This window comes from Pantherophis guttatus, chromosome 1 (genome assembly GCF_059756535.1).
Source record: "Pantherophis guttatus breed Tessera chromosome 1, ASM5975653v1, whole genome shotgun sequence".
Taxonomy (NCBI): Eukaryota; Metazoa; Chordata; class Lepidosauria; order Squamata; family Colubridae; genus Pantherophis; species Pantherophis guttatus.
Genome location: NC_142063.1, coordinates 327,552,625 through 327,578,152, shown reverse-complemented (window position 1 = coordinate 327,578,152; position 25,528 = coordinate 327,552,625). Strand labels below are relative to the sequence as shown.

The window sequence follows — 25,528 nt, the reverse complement described above, 5'->3', positions numbered from 1 at the left end:
TACAAAAGAATGAAGGCTATTGCTTAGCGCATTGTAAGCCGCCCTGAGTCTCCGGAGAAGGGTGGCATATAAATCAAATTTAAAAAAAATCAGTCTCTATAAGCATCATGGGTGAATAAGGGTGGAGGGTAACTTGACTGTAGTTTTAGAAATGTAAATCTTAGGGAATCATACAATTGGGCAGAACTGAGAAAGTGCCTGAACTTGCTCTGCAGCTTTCCTCTAATGCAGAAAACAACATCCTGCAGGGATGCACAGATTCAAAAATTATAGAGGAGGAGAAAGCAATTTGGCACCACAGGTTTTATTGTGAATCCGGAAAAAAAAAAAACCCTTAGAGCTTAGCTCCCCTTTCCTGGGCAGTTGTTCTGGGGCATGCAGCTTTTATCTTCCTTTTCCTCCTCCTCTTCCTCCTCTTCCCCCTCCTCCTCCTCCTCCTCCTCTTCTTCTTCCTCTTCCTCTTCCTCTTCCTTTTCTTCTTCCTCTTCCTCTCTGCCTATATTTCCTCCTAGTTCCTGTGCTTTTGAATCCTCAATTTTATCCCATTCATCTTTGCTTGGTTTCAGGCCCGCTTTATTCTCATGGTTATGGGATGTTAACACCACCCCTTCTCCACACAACTGCCGGAACACAGGTAACCGATCCCGAGAAAAAAGGGGCCGCCCCCAGCCAGCATTTGACTTCTCCTGGGCCTTGGAGAGAGTGACGAAAATGGGAAGACGCCCAAGGTCCGGTGGCCAAAAGGAGTTGGCCAGGCTGTGTTCCGGAATGACAAGTGGATAGTAATAGCCCTTGCTAGACTCCAGATAGCCAAGTTGAGACTCAAAGCCAGATGAGGCCTGAGACAATGGGACAATATTCTGGCTTCCATCCAAAAAGACATACTTGATGATTCGGGTAGTATGGAAGAGCGTGTACTCAGACTGGTAGCCAGGTGAGCAGTAGAAGACTTCCTGCCGTTGTCTTTGCGGGATGGACATCGGCATTGCTGCTGTTTTCCCCTGCAACGAGATGGCATTTCAGAAACAGAGGGTGGTGGTCCTAAAAGTTACCCTGGCTTGCCAAAACATGATCAGAAAGCTGCTGGAGCAAATCAGAACTGTGATGAACTGAAAAATACCTCCACCCTCTTAGCCCTTTCTTTCTATTTCACATGATATAGTGGACTATAAGACGCACCTACCTTTTTTGGGGAGGAAAACAAGAAAAAAAAATCTGCCTCTGCCTCCCAACAATTTGCCTCCTTGCAGCAAACAGCAGAGGTGGGGCGCGCAGAGGTGGCAATAGGCAATGGCAATCCCTGCAGCCTGAAACAGCTGATGGTCAGGAGGCCGATCCAACTGACAATCAGCTGCTTGTGCTAATCAGGCTGTGCTGAAGCTGAAACTGAAACGGGCTGTTTGCTGCAAGGAGGCAAATTGCTGGGAGGCAGAGGCCAAAAGGTGGGGGCTGGCGGGTGGGTGGGGCTACATTCGATGTATAAGATGCACCCAAATTTTCACCCTCTTTTAGGGGGGGAAAAAGTGTGTCTTATACTCTGAAAAATACGGTATTCATGAAACCAAATCCAGTTGTTTAGGGCAGACTTCCCCAACCTTTTCGGCTTTGTGGACTGACAGGAGTGGGGAGAGGGGATGGTTCTGTTTGAGCTATGGGCAAATGTGTGTGCAGATCTATTTTTACAAGTGGCAGCATGCATGTTTGCTGCTTGCACAAATGGAGCACTCATACAAGTACGCCCGCTGTTCGCTAAAATGGGGGTGCATGCATGTGCACGCTCAACTGCATGCATGTGCATTTCCATGGTCTGGTTCTGAACTGCTCAATGCTGGGAGGTGGGCCATGACTCATGGATTGGAGACCCCTGGTTTATGAGATTGTGTGATCCCTGATTGATTGACAGCAGCCCATCATTTAGGGCAGGGGTGTCAAACTTGGATTTCATTGAGAGCCATATCAGGATTATGTTTGACCTCGGGGAGCCAGGGTGGGTGTGGCCAGCTCAATGTCATTCATGTTGGGGACGCCTGTGGCGGCCCGAGTGATCTGCCAGCAAAAACAGGCTCCTGAGCTCTATTTCTGGCTGCAATGGCCCCCTGCAGCCCAAACGGAGCTTGGAAGTGCCACCCGTGGCCCTCATGAGCTTTGTTTTTGGCTGCGACAGCCTCCTGCAACCCTCTGTCAGTGAAAAGGCAGCTTGGGAGGGCCACACGCAACCCTCCCTAGCTTCGTTTTCACTGGCAGAGGCACTGCGGGCCAGTCCTTCGCTGTTTCCAGGGCAGCCCCATGGGCCAGATGTAAACACCTCACAGGCTGGATCCAGCCCCCGGGCCTTGAGTTTGACACCCCTGGTCTAGGGATATAACTACAAAATTGGGAAGAAATAGGAAGAAAGCAGGAGGCACCAATTTATGCGAGTTACACAGGCGTGCTTGCAAAGTAGATTGAAAAATCAAGATGGCGGCTACCATTGTGATAGAAGCTGTCATGCAGATTCTTTTTTAATTCTCCTGCTGCTGCCTGCCCCCCAACCCAATGTTTACCTCAATAACTGAGATAAAGATTTCAGATTTCACTTGCTGAGTTTTGGAAGAAGTGCAAAGATGCTAAACCCTGTCCTCTTTTGATGCTTTGGGGATTGGAGTGTGGATTGGCCTAGTTATCATGCAGGAGATGACATATCAGGCAAGATCTGGAGGGGGAGAAGAGGGAGGGGGCAGGGTTCAAATTCCCACTCAGAAATAAAGCTCAAAGGGTGACCTTAGGCCAGACACTACTTGGCAGCCTAGCCCATCTCACAGGTTGTTACAATGTGCATGGAGTGAAAAATGATCTGCCAGCCTGATTTCCTGGGGACAAGATGACACAGAAGTGGCATAAATAATTGAAATTCTCTAACTTTAAAAAAAAAAAAAGATGCAAAGGCTGTGTGCATTTTTTTTAGCCTGCAAAATTAGATGCAGACTATATTTCCTGTTGCAGGAATACAAAATTGCTCAGATTCAGGAGGGATTAGCCAGATAAAGGCTTTGATTATTCTAAATGCAGAGTTACAGAAGCTGTTGAATTAAGGTGTCATTGTTGCTGTTGTTAAAAACCAAGCCTGCTACAAGGCAGAACTGATAAGGTTGCTGTTTAAAAATTGAACTACTAAAGAATTATTCAACATGTTCTGGGGAACATTCTTTTGGGATATTTATTTTGATACCAACATTTGCACAATTGGTTTTTAGAATACAAATGTGGTAATGTCTTTCTTTCATTTTTTCCCCTCATATATGATATTGATGGCTGATGTTTCATCCCGAAATCAATAGTCCAGAGCTACTGATTATTATTATTTTTTTGGCCTCCCTTCGTGAATTTGTGCCGTCTCCCTCTATTTCGGGCCTATAAATTCTATAAATTAGTTCTATAAATTAATTATGTCTAGTTCTATAAATTAATTATCTGTAGCATAATTCAGGCTTTCTGTATTAGTTTACTGAGTGATGTTGAATACTCATTGTCAGCCTTGCCTACCTCACAGTATTGTTCTTTATAAAAGCTTCTGGATTTTGTTTGGTCCATTTTTTCTGATATACAAAGGCATCCAGTTATTCTTGAGGGCTTTTAGGAAACAGTTCTTGATTCAACAAATGCAAGTAGCTAAATTGAATGAAATGTATATTTTAGGATATACTTTATTTAAAAATATATACTTGGGATACAACATTTACATATATATAGATATGTAAAAAATACATATGTTCACAATTGACCCAGAGTTCTCATTCAGGACATAAACCACCAGGCTCAAATTAACTGACTTCGGTAGGACAAGAAGCAATGGGTGGAAACTAATCAAGGAGAGAAGCAACTTAGAATTAAGGAAACATTTCCTGACAGTTAGAACAATTAATCAATGGAACGACTTGCCTCCAGAAGTTGTAAATGCTCCAACACTGGAAGTTTTTAAGAAGAGATTGGTTAACCATTTGTCTGAAGTGGTGTAGGGCCATGATGGCGAACCTATGGCACGCGTGCCCGAGGTGGCATGCAGAGCCATCTTTCCGGGCACGTGTCCTGTCACCCAACCCACCTGCAGCTGCCCAAGCGTGCGTCCCAACTGCTGTTCGGGCCTCCAGTGTGCATGAGTGCAATTTCAGAGACCCAGCTGGTCTTCGGAGGTCTCCTGTGCATGCGTGTGTGTTTGAGCATGCGCATGCGAGTACCTGCATACATGCAGATGGTGTTTGTGCTCGTGCATTGCGTCTGCGAAAGCTGAGCGCATGCACAGATGATGCAATTGTGCGCACAGCGCATGGGGGAGCCACATGAAAGCCATGCGCATGTGTAGATGGTGCAGTTGCGGTTGCAGCGCATGGGGGCGCAAAAGCTGTGCACATGTGCAGATGGTGTAGTTGCGTGCGCAGCACGCGGGGGAGCTGTGCATAAGTGAAGCACATATCTGTTTGGCACTCAGTGAGTAAAAGGTTCACCACCACTGAAATAGAGCCTTGGTGGCGCAGCAGACTAAAGCGCTGTTAAGTAACACCAGCTGCCTGCAATTACTGCAAGTTCAAATCTCACCAGGCTCAAGGTTGACTCAGCCTTCCATCCTTTCGAGGTAGGTAAAATGAGGACCCGGTTTGTGGGGGCAATAAGCTGACTTTGTATAAAAAAGAACACCGCTTCTGGGGGGGGGGCAAAAAGCCCTACTAAGCAGGTATATACAAAAGTATGGAGGCTATTGCTTAACGCATTGTAAGCCGCCCTGAGTCTCTGGAAAAGGGCGGCATATAAATCGAACCAATAAATGAATGAATGAATGAATGAATGAATGAATGAATGAATGAATGAATGAATGAATAGGGTTCTTGCCTAAGCAGGGGGTTGGACTAGACAGAATGGGACTTTTAGGCTCCTACCTTTGGCCGTGTCTGCTTCGCCTCCAGTGTTCCTCCCCCACACATTGTCCACCAGCTTTTCTCCCCGGCTGGCCAGCCCCCATCCTTTCACCCCCGCAATGGGCCACGGCCCGTCAGTCCCAGTCCCTTTGCCGCAGCCCATTCGTCGAAGTACAGTTTGTGTCAGGTGTTTGGGTGCATGGGACAATTCGCCACCAGCCAATCGGCTGGCTGCCAATGCTGGCAACCAGAAGTCACAGCACAATTGATGCAGAGACTGGGTTAGGGTTAGGGTTAGGGTTACCCACCCTCCACTCTTCTCTTCCCATTTGGTGTCAGAAAGACACAATCAGGTACAGGGGAGCTTCCAACCCTCCCTTTCCTTCTCCTAACAAGCACCTGAGGCCATTTGGCTACATCACCTCCCCCAAAGCCTCCTAGCCCCTGCATCGATCGTGCTGTGACTTCTGGTTGCCAGCATTGCCAGCCAGCCGATTGGCTGGTGGCGAATTGTCCCATGCGCCCAAATGCCCGACACGAACTGTACTTCGACAAATGAGCCACAGCAAAGGGACTGGGATGGAGGGGCCATGGCCCATGTGCCAGGGTGAAAGAATGGAAGTGGGCCAGCCGAGGAGAAAAGCTGGTGGATAATGCATGGAAGCAGAACCCTGGAGGAGAAGCAGGCACTGCTAAAGGTAGGCGCCTAAAAGTCTGAGACCCGGACTAGAAGATCTCCAAGGTCCCTTCCAACTCTATTATTCTATTCTATTCTATTCTATTCTATTCTATTCTATTCTATTCTATTCTATTCTATTCTATTCTATTCTATTCTATTCTAACATGAAAAGACCTAATTCTCTGGAAAAATGAAAGGAAAGAGAAGAAGGCCAGCAGAAGGTGGATGGACTCAGTTACAGTGGGCATGGAAAACTTGAAGGACAAATCATCATAATAGAATAACAGAGTTCGAAGGAACTTTGGAGGTTTTCTAGTCCAACCCCTTGCTCAAACAGGCGACCCTATACTATTTCAGACAAATGGTTGTCCAATCTCTTCTTTAAAACCTCCAGTAATGGAGCATCCACAACGTCTAAAGGCAAGCTGTTCCACAGATTAATTGTTCTAACTGTCAGGAAATTTCTCCTTATTTCTAGGTTGGTTCTCTCCTTGATTAGTTTCCCTCCATTGCTTCTTGTCTTGCCTTCATGGACACTATCTAACTAACACATTAAAAATAACTTACCGGTAATGGCACATAATCAGTATATTTATAACACAAACTGGTGCAGAATTGGAACAAAACAGACCATATGCAAGCCAGAACCGGATTGAAAACAGGATGATATCTCTATCTTCCACAATAATGAAATGGGGTAAATGCATACATTTATGAAGTATAGAAGGGGAATGGGTTAAAAAAATCATTCTTAAAAAGAGCACATCAGTATAAATATCATTTAGCCAGATGGTTACCGATGGCAAATTATTCTGAAAAGTAAAATCCAGGTTGATTGTTCAGACTCTTACAGGATCCTTCCAAATGTGGGTGACTGTTCAATAAAATGACAAATAAGATCTGACAAATAAGCCAGAGAAAAATGCAAAGCGACTCACAGATGGACAAAATAACAATAATTTTACCTTCTCACATCCAGTGATGGATTTTAAATTGGTTGTAACTACCTATGAAACTTATCTCAGCTAGATGTTCTTGGCAGGCTACAGCCCTAAAAGGGGGAATGTTCAGGGCTTGGAATTATTAAGAAAGTGATTGAATACAAAATTGCAAAGCATCAATGCCATTATATAAAGTGAAGGTAGCCAGGCTTGGAAGACTGTACTTTCTGGTCACCATAACTCTTAATGAGAAACTGGAAAAGAAATGGGCAGCTAAAATGATTAAGGGCTTGCAAGGGATTTTTCTGGAAAGAAAGAGTAACGCTTATTTTCGCCTTTGATCAAGAAAAGAAAATAAGATAAGCAGAGCGGGGAAATGATAAGAGTTTATAAAAATTGTAAGCCATAGGTCCCCCTTGGAGAGTGACAAATGAGTTTTCTGTCCCTCATCTAAAGCAAAGATTATTTGCAATAATTTCCAACAGGGAACTACTGCAGCCTTCACCAATGTAATGTCTCCTGTACCTTTCATATTACTCAAGAGTCAAGGCATGAAAAACAAAGAATGAAGGGTGCTGCTTTCCTAGTTAGGAAGGGTAGAGAAAGAATACTACTTCGCTATGCTGAAATCCATGACTAAATAATATCATTCATTCGTTCGTTCGTTCATTCATTCATTCATTCATTCATTCATTCATTCATTCATTTATCAACAAGTACAAGGAAACAAGTAACAGTATAGACCCAGACATGGACTTGTTTTGACCCTGACTCCCGAGCCTGTCCTGACAGAGGAAGAGGACTCAGCAGGTGATGGGGAGGAACTGACAAGGCCTCCCTCTCCAGGACCCTCCTTTCTGGCAATGCCTCAGATTCCATCCAAAGGCCAGGAGGAACAGCCTGGGATGTGCCAGGAGGAAGGCATATCGGAGCACCAATTGATAGGGAGCGAGGATGATGAATCCTGGCTTGATCCCAGGTAGCGTCGGAGGGAGAAGCGTGCGCAGCAACGGAAGAGGCATGGGAGGGCCAGAGATTGAGCTGAGTCACGGAGCCACGCCCCACCAGGAATAAAAGTGGGTGGGATTGCTCTTCAGGCTTTGTGATGGACAAAGTTAAACCCTGAAAGTCACATCGTGATCTCTGAAATTCGGCTTGGATATATTTTGGACTGAACATTGACTAAACTCTTGTCTTGTGGATAATTTGTTGCTCCTGGAACGGACTGAAGATAAGTCCTCTTCTGCTTTATGGGAGTGAAAACGGTCTTGGTAGGCATTCGGCAGTTTGCTGCCAAAACCTTGGTCTGCCAAGAATTCTAATCTGTTTACCTAATAAAATATTGGCAGGTGTGCTTGGTATTGGTGTGTTTGTTACCTTAAACTGGGGCCAAATTAATGTGTTTGTTATCTTAAACTGGGGCCAAATTAATATATATCCTTTTAATTGTTTTTTAATGTTTGTATTGTATGTTTTTATCTGGCTGTACACTGCCCTGAGTCTTTTGAGAGAAGGTGCGGTATATAAATTTGAAATAAAATAAAAAATAAAAATAAAATAAAATTACGTTTGCCTGTGTGAGGAAGGGGGACAGAACATGGACTCATGAAAAAAAATTGGCACAAATAAAAGGATATAAATAGGCAAAACATAGCCATAAACACATAGAATAATTACATATAAATGGGGACAGTAGGATAAGGATGGTAGGCACACTGGTGCGCTTATGCACACCCCCTGTCAACCCTGAAGCGTACCTGGCTGAGGCTATCTTTGGGGCTTCATGGTTGCCACACAGCAGAGGGGGAGAAAGGGTAGGGGGGTGAAATTTAGATAGCTCTGTTTTGCTGTCAAAATAAAAAGTTTTCTTGTGGGAACCAAGGTCATTCCAACAGGTGGCTGAGGGGAGGAGGATTGGAGTAACCAGGCAACCTGCTAACACCATGATTGGGCAATGTGACCGATGACCCCGGGGGAAGGGGAAACTTTTACTTTTTAACTAGGTGAAAACGGCAGGAACTTTCAGAGTCAGTTTTCACCAGTTGTGCCAATATGATGTATCCAATAAATTGTTCTTTGAGGAATCTACCTACCTTGGAGTTCTGCTTTCAATGGGTGCATTACTTGGAACACCAACAAAGACTTCATGGACAACCTTTCATTATAACAGTTACAGAGAGGTTGGTTTAGCGCATAAGGTGCCAGGCTAGAAAGGAAGTGACTGTGAGTTCTAGTCCCGCTTTAGTCATGAAGGCCCACTAGGTGACCTTGGGCCAGTCACTCTCTCTCAGTTCCCTGTTCACCTCACAGGGTTATTGTTGTGGGGAAAACAGAAGGAGGAAGGGGTTGGATATGTTCACCGCTTTGAGTTATTTGTAAAAATAATAGAGGCAGCTTATAAATAAGTAAGTAAACGGTCCAAGTTTTCTACTCCAACTACTGATACGGAAGAAGAGGAGCTTCATGGGTTTTATGGTCACATTCAGTCTGAAATTGACAAAAATCCAAGCAATATATGCTTCTTGTTGTTGCTGGAGGCTAGCATGTCCAATATTGGCATTGGAACTATATTTCTAATATTAAGGAGACAAATGTAGTTGGAATGAGTGACGTTTCTGGCAACCAACAATTTCTTTTTTGCTAACACTGTCTACTGAAACAAAGGTTACCTGTACGGATATCACCAGATGGAATTGCTAGAAATCACATCAACTGTGTCAGTGGTGGGTTTCAAATTTGTTTACTATCGGTTCTGTGGGTGTGGCTTGGTGGGCGTGGCTTGGTGGACATGGCAGGGGAAGGATACTGTAAAATCTCCATTCCCTCCCCAATCCAGGGGAAGGTTACTGCAAAATCCCCATTTCCTACCGATCAGCTGGGACTTGGGAGGCAGAGAATAGATGGAGGCGGGGCCACTCAGAGGTGGTATTTACCGGTTCTCCGAACTACTCAAAATTTCTGCTACCAGTTCTCCAGAACTGGTCAGAACCTGCTGAAACCCACCTCTGAACTGCATTATGGTACAAGGATGTAGAAGAGCTCAGTTAGAACAACAAAGACATGGCCAAGAGCTCACTGTGGGTGGATTACAGACAGTTTGTGTGCAAGTTCCAGGTTTAGCTAAAGGACAAAATGAATCAGTCTGATCATTTATTTTTTGTGCCTTTGAGTTTTTCTTAAGATTTCAAAAATGGTTTCCATTGCCTGCTTCCCACGGCTGAGAGGGAGTAATCAGCCCAAGGTCACCCAGCTGGCTTCATGTCTAAAGCAGAACTACAACTCACAATCTCCTGGTTCTAGCTTGTAGGTGCTACACAAAACTGGCTCAACTTAAGCAAATTCTCACCATTTTCAGATACTAGAAATCACTTTGAAAAAAACACAAAGATCTCAGGAAGGAACAAAGAATTTCAAAGAGCTGTTAGAAGACACAAATAGCAGTATTACAGCAGCACAGACAAACAAGAACAGTTTTCCAAAAATACCTGAACTCAGTAGGAGGCTTTAACCTCAAACTGGTATGATAAAGGACACCAATAGACAAATAGTATTTGATCAAAGAAAATCAGACAAAGATTGTTTGGTACAGTAGAGATGTCAGCATCCAAGATACTGCCCATTTACAAGAGTTTCTAATACTAAAAGATAAAGTTAGGTCAGTGCTCTAGTTGTTGCGAAGTTAGAGGACTAATAGGAATTGATGGAATATTGATGGATTATGGCACATTGTCATTGTTATTGTCATCATCATCATCATCATCATCATCATCACCACCATCATCATCATTCTAGACTAGGAATGGAGAAATAAATATTTTGCTTGCATTTGGACTGCAACTTTATCTAATGTTATATTTTGGAACTGAAATTTCAGGACCTGTGGTGGCACAGTGGTTAGAATGAAGTATTGCAGGCTGACTCTGCCCACTGCCAAGAGTTTGATCCTGGCTCAAGATTGACTCAGCCTTCCATCTTTCTGTGATCAGTACAATGAGGACCCAGAGTGTTGGGGGCAATATGCAGACTCTGTAAACCATTTAGAGAGTGCTGTAAAGCATTATGAAGTGTATATAAGTGTAAATGCTATTACTATTGAACCAAAACTTTAGTAATCCTTCAAACTGTGCAATTTTCCAAATTCTGTGTGTGCTAGTCATTTCTTGATACAAATAAAATGATTATGTGCCATCAGGTTAGTGTCAACGCTTAATGAATCTATATGTCTGTCTGTCTGTCTGTCTGTCTGTCTCTGTCTCTGTCTCTGTCTCTGTCTCTCTCTCTCTCTCTCTCTCTCTCTCTCTCTCTCTCTCTCTCTCTATCTATCTATCTATCTATCTATCTCGCTAGCTATCTCAGTATCTTGCTATCTAGCTATTCGCCAAGAAGGTCTGTCCATCACCTGGTCCTTCAAGTCTTCCAACAGTACATTTGTTGCTGATATAATTTAAGTCTCCTTCTTCTTCTCTTTCCTTCCACCTTTCCCAGCATTACAGATATCTCCATAATATTAGGTCTTCCCATACTTTGTCCAGTGTAGGATCATTTGAGCCTGATCATTTATGCTTTAAGTAAGAACTCTGGATTGATTTGTTGGATAATCCTTTCTTTTTCTTGGGCTGCCCATTGTATTCTCAGGAGTCTTCTCCAACATCAAAGTTCAAAAGCATCAAAGTTCAAAAGCATCAATATTCTTTCTATCTTACTTTTTAAAAGTCCTATCAGAGGAAGTATTACAGAATACATACAAAAAATGTTAATATTCAAAAACTATTATGAACATCAATGCATTAAATAAGGAAAGAATTACTTGCTAATAATATTTTCATCAACAAATGTACAATTAAAGAGCAGATGATTGCAAAAATGTGCATTTAAATAATCTTGGTTTTTCTTTCATGTCCAGCTTGGCCAGTCTAGTAATCTTGCCTAGTAAGGAAATGTACTAGCTTTGTTTCCAAGCTGCAGCAACATAGACACAAATAGAAGCCATCACTCTATGGATACAGGATGCAGCTGTCAGAGGTATAGGGAAGGTGTATAGCTCGGGTCTGCCTGTGGAGATTGTGAGCCTGGTAAAAAATATGTCTCTTCCTTGGAAGAAGAATTTAACAACTGGTTTCCAAGGATTGGACTTTGATAGAGCCAGCCCTTGAGAACATCAGCTAAATAACAGACTTGCATGATAGTTCAAGTTAGACTGTTGCAAAGTCTTCATGGTGGGAGGAATTGTATCCTGCATTCAAGACCCATTTTTTTTACTTCTTCACCTCTCACCCAGCCATAACATGAGCCCTTCTCATGTTGAACAAAAAGACTGGTGCAAGAATTTTGATGGTACAATTGAATCTTTCTTGCAGTCATGGATCCTAATCACACTAGGCTTACTAAGACTCAATGTGCAGATAATCCCCTTTCAGAGTCAGTCTTCAGAATGCCAAAGTCTGAAGCTATCTATCTAGGATGTAATCACAGAGGTAGGACAAAACACCACATGGTTACACATTCCTAAAATTGCTTGGTTCCCCCAAATTTGACATAGATGAGGTGGTCCTCAAAAATCATGGATATTCATGGAACAAAGTTGTCATCGATTGACATTTGAATCCACAATAAGCCAAACTGAAGCCTTATCAGAGACAGGGTATTACTAGTAGTTGTTGGAGACAAAAAGCTAAATAGGAGTTTTCTGGAAAATATCTGATTGAATATTACTGGAAGCAGGCTTAGGGTTGGGTTGAATCGTCATGTCCCTGTACATCACTTCTAAACCATGATGCACCTCAAAGAGAAACTGTGTTCTGTTAGCATATTAGTCTAGCACAGACCTGAGCATCTTATGGTCCCCCCAGGCCATGTCCAGCCCTGTCCAGTCCGTGTGAGGTCAATTGGAAGTTAGAAAATAAAATTTACATAAGTGCACCTCAGGTGGCAGGAAAAGAAGCTGTGTGCGTTCCTTTAGTCAGCTGGTGAGAGAAAGTGCTTTCTGCACCTATAGCAGAAGAATAGTGGCTCGGCTGAGGTGAGGTGAGGCGAGGCTCTGCACTACCTCCTCCCTCAACGAGTGGGCACCGGTGGCAGAATTAAATTCAGCCTATTGATTTGGACCTTCACAACAGTTCCAGTTTCTCATGTGGCTGCTTGGGAAAATTAATTGCTTACCCCTGATCTAGAAAGTATACGTTAGAATTCTTTTCTTGAAAATATGGACCAAACAAAATTTCCCTATATTTCCAATTCTGTTTTTCAATCTTAACAACTACTATAAATGTATTTCTTTCAATATTTTTTATACTTCAACTTTGTATTTTTAGGCTTGGACACAACATATAATAAGAACACCTCAATGTAATGCATACAATTATTGGTGGAGGAGGAGGCAGGTATTATGCAAAATTAGTTTACCCCCACCTGTTGTGCTGCATTATGAATTCCATCACTCTCAGACAGGGTGGATTTTGGCTCCCTTGACAGATACAAGGCACAAAAGAGGCCATTCACTTCAGCATGTAGAATAGAATAGAACCACAGGGCAAGAATGGACCTTGGAGGTCTTCTAGTCCAACTCCCTGCCTAAGGCAGAGGACCTTATATCAACCCAGACAAATGGTTGTCCAATCTCTTCTTGAAAACCTCCAGTGATGGAGACCCACAAGTCTGGGAAGCCAGCTGTTCTATTGATTTATTGTTCTCACTAATAGGAAAATTTCTCCTTAGTTCCAGGTTGGATCTCTCTTTGACAAGCTTCCATCTATTACTTCTTATCCTACTCTCAGGTGTTTTGAAGAATAAATCAACTCCCTTTCTTGACAGCCCTCAAATATCAGAAGATAGCTATCATGTCACCCTTAAACCTTCCCTTTGTTAGGCTAGACATACCTAGTTCCCTCAACCATTCATCATATGATTTAGCCTCCAGACCCTTTATCATCATTGTTGCTCTTTTCTGCACTCTTTCTAGGACCTTAGCATCTTTTTTGTATCTTGGTGACCAGAACTGGATGCAATATTCCAAGTGTGACCTCACTGGCGCAATATAAAGTGGTATTATCACTTCTCATGATCTTGATGCCTTTTTGGCAGCTGCAGCACATTGCTGGTTCATAGTTAAGTGGTGGTCCATCAGGACACTTAGATTCCTCTCACAATTACTACTTCTGAGCTGAGTACCGCCTGTTCTGTACCTGCACATTTGGTTTTTCCTACCTAAGTGCAAGACTTTACTTTTCTCATCTCTGAACTGCATCTTGTTGGCTATGGCCCAACACTCAAGTCTGTCAAGATCCTTCTGAATCTTGAGTTTATCTTCCAGAGTGTTAGCAATTTCCCCCAGCTTGGTATTATCCCTCATCTAGATCATTTATGAAGATGTTGAAGAGTACTGGCCCCAATACAGAACCTTGAGGTACCCTGCTGCATGCCTCCCTCCACGTAGATGTTAATTCAATTGAGGACTACATACTGACTGTGGTTGGTCAGCCAAGTACTAATCCATCTGGTGGTGGTACTGTCTATTTTACCAAGAGGCTGTGGTCTACTTTATCAAATGCCTTACTAAAGTCCAAGTATACTAAATTCATAGCATTTCTATGATCCACTAATTTAGTAACTTAATCAAAGAAGATAATAAGGTTTGTCTCGCATGATCTGTTCTTAACAAACCCATGTTGGATTCCAGTAATCTCATTTCTCATTTCTACATGCTCACAAATCTACTGCTTGATCATTTTTTCCAGGATTTTCCCAGCTATTGATGTCACACTGATTGGCCTATAATTTCCCGGATTCACCTTTTCCTCTCTTTTTGAAAATTAGAACCACAGCAGCTCCTTTCCTGAATAAACCTGACCAGTTTAAACAGGCAAGCTGAATAGTTTGGATCTGTTATATTCAAAACAATATAAAATTGCTCTCCATCAAACTTCCAGATTAATGGGTTGGTGGGACCATAATGAAAGCCCTGAGTAAGTGGGGAAAATAAATTTTTGAGAGCATTGTGTGTCTGCCTTGGACTCTTACCAACATCTTAGCTAGCTGTCTGCTTCATCCAGTGCAGGAGATGCCAGTGAAAGCAGATGCAGTTTTCTCTGGCCTTAAAGGTCTTTGGCAGGACTTATCTAGTGGCACTATTGTGAAGTCAATGATGCTTGCAGCCTGGACTGGGTGTTAATCCACCAATCACAAAAGACCAAACAGGAGACAAGGAAATGGGGGCATTTGGAACAAAGAAACTGAGTAGGGTGCTTATGCGTGACCAAGTTACACATCTCATTAACCCATAGATAACTCCACTACAGCTGGTGAGATTCAGTCCATAAATATGGCCTGCAAACCACAATAGTTGGATTTGAACCAGTGGTAGGATTAAAAAATTTTTTACTACTGGTTCTGTGGCCATGGCTTGGTGGGCGTGGCAGGAGAAGGATACTGTAAAATCTCCATTCCCACCCCATTCCAGGGGAAGGATTCTGTAAAATCTCCATTCCCTCCCCACTCCAGGGGAAGGATACTGTAAAATCTCCATTTCCACCCCACTCCAGGGGAATGTTACTGCAAAATCCCCATTTACTCCTGATTAGCTGGGACTTGGGAGGCAGAGAATAGATGGGGGCAGGGCCAGTCAGAGGTGGTATTTACCGGTTATCTGAACTACTCAAAATGTCCACTACCAGTTTTCCAGAACTGGTCAGAACCTGCTGAATACTACCTCTGATTTGAACAACGTGTAGAGCCAAAACCAAACAAAGCATATGATACTGTAGCTTAATGTGTGAACCTTGCCCCATGTCTGTCGAAAACAGGTTGACAGAGAGACAAAAGGCAACGTTTCTTCTCAGGCTGCACAATTAACCTGTGGAATCTGTTGCTGCTTGTAATGAGAAACAAGCAATTCAGAAAGTCTGGCTTAGAGACCACAACTGGAATTGGCAACTCTTTTCCTAGGTGATGCAGTTATTAAGTGAAACACGTGATCATGATGGTCTAACAATATCGCTCCCCATTTGGTCATTAAACAAGGCATCACAAACATCACAGATTTTACTGCTGGCTTCTTCATTGATTCTGCTTGTTGGAAGCCAACTGTATAGCAAGCAAATTGTGATCATATGACTACAGAACACTGCAATGACTGTAAAGAACTGGTCATTAAAGTTATTTTTCAGCACTGTTGTAACTTTGAATGGTTGCTAAACAAATAAATTCTCGAAGAACATCTACCTTCAGATAAATCGATGGCAGACATGTTGCTAAATCTATATGCAGGTAGTCCTCAACTTACAAGAGTTCATTTAGTGACCGTTCAAAGTTACAATGGCATTGAAAAAAGTGACTTATGACCATTTTTCACAGTTATGATCATTGCCACATCCCACGGTCACGTGATCAAAATTCAGGACATTTGGCAACTGAGGACGGGGAAGCCAGATTCACTTAACAACTTTGCTATTCACTTAACAGCCGCAGTGATCCATTTAACAACTGTGGCAAGAAAAGTCATAAAAGGGGGGCAAAGCTCACTTAACAAATGTCTCACTTAACAGCAGAACTGTTGGGCTCAATTGTGATCGTAAATCGAGGACTACCTGTACTACTTACAGCCTCATTCTTGTAACTTTAACTAGACAAAATGGTGCATTTAGGGTGACAATTTTTGAACCAAGGTACCTGACATGGGCTAACTTACAGAATGTGTCCAAAACCTGATATTCATGACTCCCATGAAACTAAAATTTCATAAAACATTTTATGACATGAAATGATCATAACGCTATTTGTGGCATAATAGAAAATATTATAAAAAGTTTCCTATGGTGATGTTTGAATGGGCTATATGGTTTGACGTGGACAATTTTCAAAGTAGGTACATCTGTGAATGCATCCCAACTTTTCCAGTGAAGACATTAGAAATTCTACCTTTGCTGAAGGCAGTGAAGAATCTGATAAGGAAATATCTCTGAAAAGATAACCCAATGGGCCACAGGTTGTCTAGTGTTTATCAACCATAATAGTGCTCTAAGCCCTCACGTTGAGAGGCAGTCTATCTCTAACATTTATTGAGGACCAAATTTGAAGAAAACTGGGGGGTGGAGCAAGGTTTTGAAGGAACAGAGAATAAGATGTAGGAAGGAAATGCACATTGTTGTATTTTTTTTAAAGGGAGAGGTGAATTTGAGGCAAAGAATTATTATTATCTGCGTTCCAGTCAATCGTGTCTGATTCTCAGAGACTGCCTGGGCAAGCCCCTGAAGTTTTTCTTGGCAAAGGAATTATAGGTGGAGTTATTTAATCCAAATCAGCCTTGTGAATACAAATCAGCTCGTTTTGCATTCGTTTGCTGAATTTCCTCACTTTATTCCAAGCCCTCTTAATTGAAGCTCTGCTCTGCGCTCGGAATATTTTTGGCACAGGGCAGTTGAAAATCAAGCTGGAGTTCTACTGATATCTCCCAGCAACTCATGAGCGGAGGAGCGGTTTCAACCAGCAGGGCTGTCTTGCTTGTGACAACACTTTCTATAAACCCACAAAGTTCTTTGCAACAACCAATGCCTCTTTGTCCCGAAAAGATTAAGAAACAGTCCCGTTGATTCTTTTTTTCCTTTATAGTGTTGACTTGTGGAATTCACCCAATATGTAATGCCCCTTCTTATGTCCTTTAAACAGGGGTATTCTTTTTTTTTTTTTTTTTTTTTTTTTTTTTATTTGATTTATATGCCGCCCTTCTCCGAAGACTCAGGGCGGCTTACAATGTGCTCAGCAATAGCCTTCATCCTTTTGTATATTTATACAAAGTCAGCTTATTGCCCCCACAAACTGGGTCCTCATTTCACCTACCTTAGAAAGGATGGAAGGCTGAGTCAACCTTGAGCCTTGGCGAGATTCGAACCCTGCAGTAATTGCAGGCAGCTGGTCTTAAGCAGCTTAATAACAGGGTGCCTTAAACCCTAGTACTACCAAGGCTCTTTGAAAGCTTTTTTTTCTTAAGCATTAGGAAATGATCTTAATGGCCAGCAGGAAAACTCAAGAACTTAACTGGTCTGCAACAGAGGGGCATGCTTTATTTAATTTTTATTCCACCTTTATTATCGTTTATAAATAAATCATGGTGGTGAGTATACTTGATACTCCTTCCTCCTCCTATTTTCTACATAACAACAACCCTGTGAGGTAGATTCGGCTGAGAGAGGATGACTGGTCCAAAGTCGCCCCACTAGCTTTCATTCCCAAGGTGGAACTAGAATTTACAGTCCTTTGCTTCCTAAGCCAGCACCTTAATACTGAACCAAACTAGCTCTCTCATATTTATTCATTTATTCATTTATTCATTTATTCATTCATTCATTCATTCATTCATTCATTCATTCATTTATTTATTTATTTATTCATTCATTTATTTATTTATTCATTTATTTATTTATTTATTTATTTATTTATTTAAATTTGTATACCGCCCTTCTCCTAGTGGACTCAGGGCGGTGAACAGCCACAGCCACATGCCAACACATGCCAATACAAAATTTAAAATTGTTAAAAGAATTATATAACTGGCCCAATTTAAAACAGTTCAATTTAAAACCCCATGACAATTTAAAACTAAAAAACTAAAAAGACTAAAAAAAGGGGAGGGGGTTCACCCCAGCCCTGCTTGATGGAAAAGAAAAGTTTTCAGGGCACGGCGAAAGACCCAGAGATCTGATATCCTTCGTATCTCCGGGGGCAAATCGTTCCAGAGGGCAGGAGCTGCTACAGAGAAGGCCCTCCCCCTGGGGGTCGCCAGCCGACATTGCCTGGCTGATGGCACCCTGAGGAGTCCCTCTCTGTGGGCGTACTGGTCGGTGGGAGGCTATCGGCGGCAGAAGGCAGTCCTGCAAATACCCAGGTCCTATGCCATATTTTATTATTTATTTATTTATTTATTTAATTTGTATACCGCCCTTCTCCCAGAAGGGACTCAGGGCGGTGAACAGCCAAAATTAAAAAACATACAAATGTAAAAGTTAAGATAATTAAAAGAATTAAATCACTGGCTACCCAATTTAAAACCCCAAATCCATAAAATTTAAAATCCCAATTAAAAACCATTTAGGCTAAGCCGGCTTGATGAAATAAAAACGTCTTCAGGGCTTTACGGAAGGTCTGGAGGTCCGGGATCAATCGTATTCCAGGAGGCAGCTCATTCCACAGGGCGGGTGCCCCCACAGAGAAGGCTCGCCCCCTGGGGGCCGCCAGCCGACATTGCCTGACCGACGGCACCCCGAGGAGGCCCTCTGTGAGAGCATATTGGCCGGTGGGAGGTTATTGGATATCCAGTGGGAGGTTATCAAGATATCAAGGATATCTTGATGCAGAATTTCCTTTGTTTGTGCAAAAATAATATTTTGACAATTCTGTTTTTTGCTCATTAATATTCAAGAATATACATAAACATCCATTGTTCAAGGTAAAATACATAACAGTGCATAATACCCTGTTTAAAAATAGCCATACTAAAATTAAATGCACGTAAAATCTGTGGGGGTTTGAACAAGAATATTGAGAAATAATATGGCAGGGAAAATTATTGTTCAGATTTCAAGCCCGGGTATGGAACAGGGATTATAATCATCATTTGGCAATGAGCCATGTTGGGACCTGGATGGGGATAGCATACCTACTGTCTGAACCAGTCTGTGACCATCAATGTTATTGACCACGATATTCCTGTAGATCAGCTGCAAGAGTTGGGAATTGGACACAAGCTCTTTTCTAGCTCTAGAAAAGAGCTATTTTGCTCTTTTCTCAGCAGTCAGTTAGGGTAGGTAGAGGGAAGAGAGACTCCTGAAGTGGTGGCTAGCCTATGGAATGGCACATGGGCTAGTTCTCTCCTTAAGCAGGGGTGAAATCCAGCAGGTTCTGACAAGTTCTGGAGAACCGGTAGTGGAAATTTTGAGTAGTTCAGAGAACCAGCAAATACCACCTCTATCTGGTCCCAGAGTAGGATGGGAATGGAGATTTTGCAATATCCTTTCCCCCAGGAGTGGGGAAGGAATGGGGATTTTGCAATATCCTTCCCTTGGAGTGGGATGGGAATGGAGATGTTGCAATATCTTCCCCCAGGAGTGGGGAGGGAATGGGGATTTTGCAGTATCCTTTCCCCAGGAGTGGGATGGGAATGGGGATTTTGCAGTATCCCTCCCCTGCCACGCCCACCAAGCCATGCCCGCCAAGCCACACCACGCCCACCAAGCCACGCCCACAGAACCGGTAGTAAAAAAAAATTGAATTTCACTACTGTCCTTAAGGCCCTGTTGGAAGAAATTTCTGTGGTTTGTTCCCAGCTGGGAAGCTGTCACCAATGCTGAGAAGAAATAGACATGGAAGCAGCTGCCAGAAAAGGGATCCTTTAATTCAGGAAGGCAAGAAAAGTAGTGACACAGCTCCGGCGTTCCTGGCTTGCAAGCAAAGTGGCATGATAAGTGTATGGATTTTTATACCTATTTTCCCGTTGAAGTTTGTGTGGTTTGATGAGATTTTATCTCATTTAGATAAGGTGATTGCTCTGAATTCTGTCTTCCTGCCTTAATGGGTTATGCCTGTTCCTGGGGCTTTGACTTTCCTATCCTGGGGGTTAATTCTGCCAGGAAAGAGGAAAAGGGAAGTTCCAGGTGAGTTATTTTTAGCCTGATTCCCTTTAATTGCTCTCCTTTTCTGGTTTCTGGTGCTATAAAGTTTTTGGCACTGTCCTTTTGGAGTATACTTCCCACAGCCCATTAATTCAAACCCTACAGAGTTTTCTGTAGGATTTTGAGTATTTATATATTTTTAAATCTGTATTACAGATAGTCCTTGCCTTACGATCCCAATTGAGCCCAAAATGTTTGTTGTTCAGTGAAACATTTATTGAGTTTTGCCCCATTGTGTGACCTTACTTGCCACAGTTGTTAAGTGAATCACTGCAGTTGATAAGTTAGCAACACAATTGTTAAATGAATCTGGCTCCCCCCCCTCCCTTGACCTTGCTTGTCAGAAGGTTGCAAAAAGGGATAACATGATCTTGGAGCACAGCAATGGTCATAAGTACGAACCAGTTGCCAAGTCTTTGAATTTTGATCACATGATCATGGGGATGCTGCAAAGGTTTTAATTGTGAAAAATGGTCCTAGGTCACTTTTTTCAGTGCCATTGTAACCTTGAACGTGTCAGGGTTCCAAGTAACACCCCCAATGAAAGAAGGCTCTGAGGCTTGAAGTTCCTCAAAGTTCCATTTTATTAGAGATGTCATATTGGCACATCTGGGAAAACCTGAATCTGAAAGCTTCCAGGTTTTTCCCACCCATAAGAAAGTCCAAGTCCCTGCCCAACACCATCCCAATTGGAGATGCCTCCCAGTTCCAGCCCTCCAGATGCAGGGCAAGATGTCCTTGATTCTCTGAGAAAGGAATGTTATTATGACTGCTCCATACAATCCCCCTTAGCAGTTCCCCACAGTAGTAAATGTGGCAGGCCTGAAGATTCAATGCAGAAGATGGCTTCCAGGCCTAACAGAATGGTCACTGAATGAACTGTTGTAAGTCGAGGACTACCGCTACAGGGTTGTTCCTTTGCTAGTGTGAACCAAGAATCTTTTTATGATTGTGACAGAATGTAAATTTGATAAATAAATAAGAATAGACTTAGTATAGCTTGTTTGTTTAAAACAAGTCTCAAATCTCATAAAAGTTGAGCCCTAACTGTGCTTGTGATCCATTTTGTATTATAGCCCCTGTGACTCTGGTATTAAATTTTGTCTGTTCCTAAGGAGGTTTAGTTGAATTCACACAACACACTAGTTCAAGTTAAAATTGGCACGCTTATTTTATTTAGTTATATCCTTTCTTTATTATTTTGATGAATAAGTCAAGTGGGGGGCTAATACTTTTCAGCAGATTTGGGAAAACTGCTTCGGCATGTTGTATTGCCTAGGCCATGCGTGACATCAAAACAGCAGTTGTGTTTTGTTCACCTTAGGGTCAAACAATTTTTGGGAACTCATTCTACATTTTGGAGACCTATTATTCTGAGTACAAGTAGGACCAGGAAGGTTCAGGCAATTCAACCTCAATCTAAAACTCTGGTGGTTTTTGAGATCTCATCGCACCTGGAGAAAAACAGAGCTGCTGTTTTGATGTCATAGTTGTAGAGCCACTGCCTGGCCAAAATGTTAGCTATCTCTTACTTGCTTATTAAGAGAAGTCTTCTTGGCGGCACAGAAGAGAAATTACTCAGATCATTTGTCAGTTTTTGGTTTGAGATGCCTTATCCCAGCAGTCGGTATTATTGTGTAACCTATCCTGTCGCGGCAGAGAGAGATGGGAACTATTAACTAAAAATAACAAACACAACAGTATCTAGAAAGCTCTGAAGGTGAGAATAAGATGAGGATGATATTTTATTTTATTTTTTACCTTCAATGTACTCAGAAGAGCATTGGGCAAAGATAATGTTTATCTTGTCTGTTTCATCTCACTTCACTGTTTTCCCCGCCTCTTTCCACCTCTCTCTTGGCACTACTATCATCCAACTTTTCTTCTGGATGATCCTATTATGATGGGGTGTATATTATCAGTACCCTTTACCAGCAAATGCATGACCCAATGTGTGTAGCAGAAAATAAACAAGACAGATGGATACAGGAAAGGAAAAAGCACCTTGAGGGGGGAGAAATTAGGGGGGGGAGAAAATATTGTTTGCAGCTACTTGAAGTTATGGAAACAGCATAAGCCCCAGGATGATTATTTGACTTAACAAAAAGCAGGACAGATGTATTATTTATTTGTTGACAGCATTTATAATATGCTTCTCCCCATGGTAGTTTAATGTATAAAATCCTCAATTCAATAAAATGTAATTAAAAAAGCAAACAGCAATATAAAAGAGCTGAGCCAGCAAATAAAAATCCAGATTTTTTTTTTAAATGGCTTGTTTTATTCACCTGATTTGTCTTCTAGCCTTGTCGCCTTGACATGGCCTTTATTCACACAACGCAGTTAATCTAGTTTGTTTTATTTTTTAATATTTATTTATGTATCAAATTTAGAAACCTCACATCTCTCAGAGAGAGAGAGAAAGAGAGAGAGAGGGAGAGAGGGAGGGAGAGGGAGAGAGGAGGAGAAAGAGAGGCTGATAATTCTGCTTCCTGGGTTTGCAGAATACTTCGAACCATAAAACAATTAGACCTGCATAACATGCAGAAAAACCTCCAACCAGGGTTAGGACCAGGGGTGGGTTCTACTTACGGTACCTTTGATACCAGTTCGCAATGGGAGCGTGTGCACATGCGCAGATTGTCAATTATGATGTTTGGGCAGGTGGGCGGAGCCTCCTGCTGCTTTTACTTCCAGTTCTATAGAACCGGACAGAACCGGGAGCAACCCACCACTGGTTAGGACTAGTCAAGCTTAGTACATTTTGTTTTATTTATTGATTAAATTTATATGCCACCCATCTCACTATCATGCAACTTGACAGACATTAAGTTCTGTTAATGCCCATAGAGATTCTCAGTCATCCAGGTCATGGTTGTTTCAAAGGTGCTTTTTCAAGAGGCAACTGGACTTTTCGGTTTTTCTTTGAAGACATTTCCTTCTCGTCCAAGAAGCTCCTTCAGAACTGAACAGAGCTGAAGAAGCTTCTTGGATGAGAAGTCTTCAAAGAAAAACCAGAAAGTCAAATTGCCTTCTGTTAATGCATTCACTAAGGCTCTAAATGAGCTGGTTAAATACTGTATGTCACATGAAGACAATCTTTCTACAGTCTTGGTGATAAACAGAAATCGAAATAACAGAGCTGAAAGGGGCTTTGGTCTTCTAGTCCAACTTGCTCAGGCAGGAGACCCTGTGCAATTCTAGACAAGTGGCTGTCCAGTTTCTTCTTAAAAGCCTCCAGAGATAAAGTACCCACAATTTCTGAAGGCAAGCCATTCCACTGGTTGACTGTTCTCACTGTGAGGAAATTTCTCCTTAGTTCTAGGTTGCTTCTCTCATTGATTAGTTTCCATCTATTTCTTCTTGTCTTGCCTTCTGATCCTTTGGAAAATAGGTTGACCCCCTTTTCTTTATGGCAGCCCCTCAAATATTGGAAACACCTATCAGGCCACCCCTAGTCCTTCTTTTCATTAAACTAGTCATACCCAATTCCTGCAACCGTTCTTCGTATGTTTTAGCCTCCAACCCCTAATCATCTTTGTTGCTCTTTCCTGCACTCTTTTCAGAGTTACTTTTATTACAATAGCTATAGTAATAGAATCTTACAAATCTGAATATTCTTCCTCTTTTATATTCATACTCTTTTATATTCATGTGAATGGTGGATGGAATGTCTGAAGCATTGTTGTCAATCTTTTTCTTGGTCTGGGCTCAAGCCATGATTATCTGATTTTCCCTTGGTAACATATCTTCCCTGTTTGTTAAGGCCACCCTATGGACTCTGTACAGGCAATCTTATATTGCCACAAAATAGACCTAATTTGTTACTGGAGTCACTTCCTATATGTATTCATTGGCCCTATTTCCACAACATACTGTATTTAGCCCAATTATTGACTGGATACATTTTTATGGAAAGGCTCAATATATTGAATCATAACCAGATAAGATGGGTTCTTAGCAAATTAAACCACAAACCAAACCGAAACTAAGCTTCACATTAATCAAGCTTTGAACATTTTCTGAATGCAGTTACTATGTCATAAACTGGCTGTTTAAAGAGAGCCAATGAATCAAACAGCATAATCGTGCTGCCGAGGTTCATCTAGCATGCTAAGGAATAGCAACAACAACAACAAAAATTAACTGAAGTCAAAATGAACCACTATTAGCATATTGTGCCAACTTTAGCATATTGTGCAAACATATTTTATCCACTGAAAAATATGGGAGGATAAGAAAGTGAACTACTGAACACTGCTTGCTTAGCAAATGAGGCTATCTGATCAGTTGCTAATTGACTTAATATGTCCTGCAAATGCAGCTGTAAGATTTTTAATAGGTTAAGCACATTGTGTGAATGCCGTCAGCCTCCCAGTCCTGTTGCAAAGCCTATTTTTGCTTGCTTTATTTGTGAGCTTTTAGCTGAGAATTCTTTTATTAAGAGAATAAACTTAACTGAGGACCCCAGAGCCTTTGGAAAAATAAGTCTGAGCTCAGTATTGGGCTGGGAAAATTCTAGACCAACCTGTTGCAATCTTGGCTTAGAATCCTCCCTTAATCCTACTTTTCAGATACTTTTCTGCAGCTGCAAGCATGTCACATGGGTGTCCAGAGGGGCAGGACACATGTGACATGCATCATATCATCACATTTGTCTCATGTGACAGCCTTAAATTATGCACATGCCATCTTCACATGACAATGTGGTTTCTAATGGATCCCTATGGTTACCTTCTGGTGACATTTTAATGAATTGAGTAATAATGTACATGTGGACAGTAGGGAACAGGAAGAAGTTTTTCAGGCAAAAATGCAAGACAACATTGAATAACCACATATGGAATCACAGAATCATCCAACGAAGATTACTTCCTTCCCCTGAGCAGATTTAAATTACTTAGTGTCTAACTCAAAGGATAGTGTAAGAAGTTAGCACCCACCCACCCACCCACCCACGAAATATTTTGGGAATTATTAAAAAAATGTCGGCTGTCGGCCCCCAGGGGGAGAGCCTTCTCTGTGGGGGCCCCGACGATCTGGAATGAGCTCCCCCCAGAGATACGGAGGATTCCGGATCTGCGCACCTTCCGCCGCGAGTTGAAGACGCTTTTATTTCATCAAGCCGGCCTCGCCTAATTCTTCTCCCTTTTAAACTGTAAATTTTAAATTTTTAAATGTATTTTAAAATTATGGGTTTTTAATTAGTATTAATTCAGCCAAATTTATTTAATTCATTTTTATTTGATCTTAAATTTTGTATATTTATGTGTTTTATTTCATGGCTGTGCACCGCCCTGAGTCCTTCGGGAGTAGGGCGGTATAGAAATTCAATAAAATAAAATAATAAATAAATAAATA

The 25,528-nt window shown here is 41.9% G+C and overlaps 1 protein-coding gene across 2 annotated transcripts; it reads right to left on the bottom strand.

Annotated features, from left to right (window-relative positions):
- Window positions 1-288: 288 nt before the first annotated feature.
- LOC117667750 (uncharacterized) lies at window positions 289-14,568 on the bottom strand. Of its 2 annotated transcripts, XM_034421347.2 has the most exons (3): window positions 14,526-14,568; window positions 3,523-3,648; window positions 289-1,001 (listed from the first exon to the last, which is right to left on the bottom strand). In XM_034421347.2, exons 2-3 carry the CDS (start codon window positions 3,568-3,570, stop codon window positions 342-344), a joined length of 708 nt encoding a protein of 235 aa, XP_034277238.1. In that variant the 5' UTR covers window positions 3,571-3,648; window positions 14,526-14,568; the 3' UTR covers window positions 289-341. The 2 variants fall into 2 exon arrangements, with proteins under 2 accessions (XP_034277238.1, XP_034277240.1); XM_034421349.3 differs by lacking the exon at window positions 3,523-3,648.
- Window positions 14,569-25,528: the final 10,960 nt, after the last annotated feature.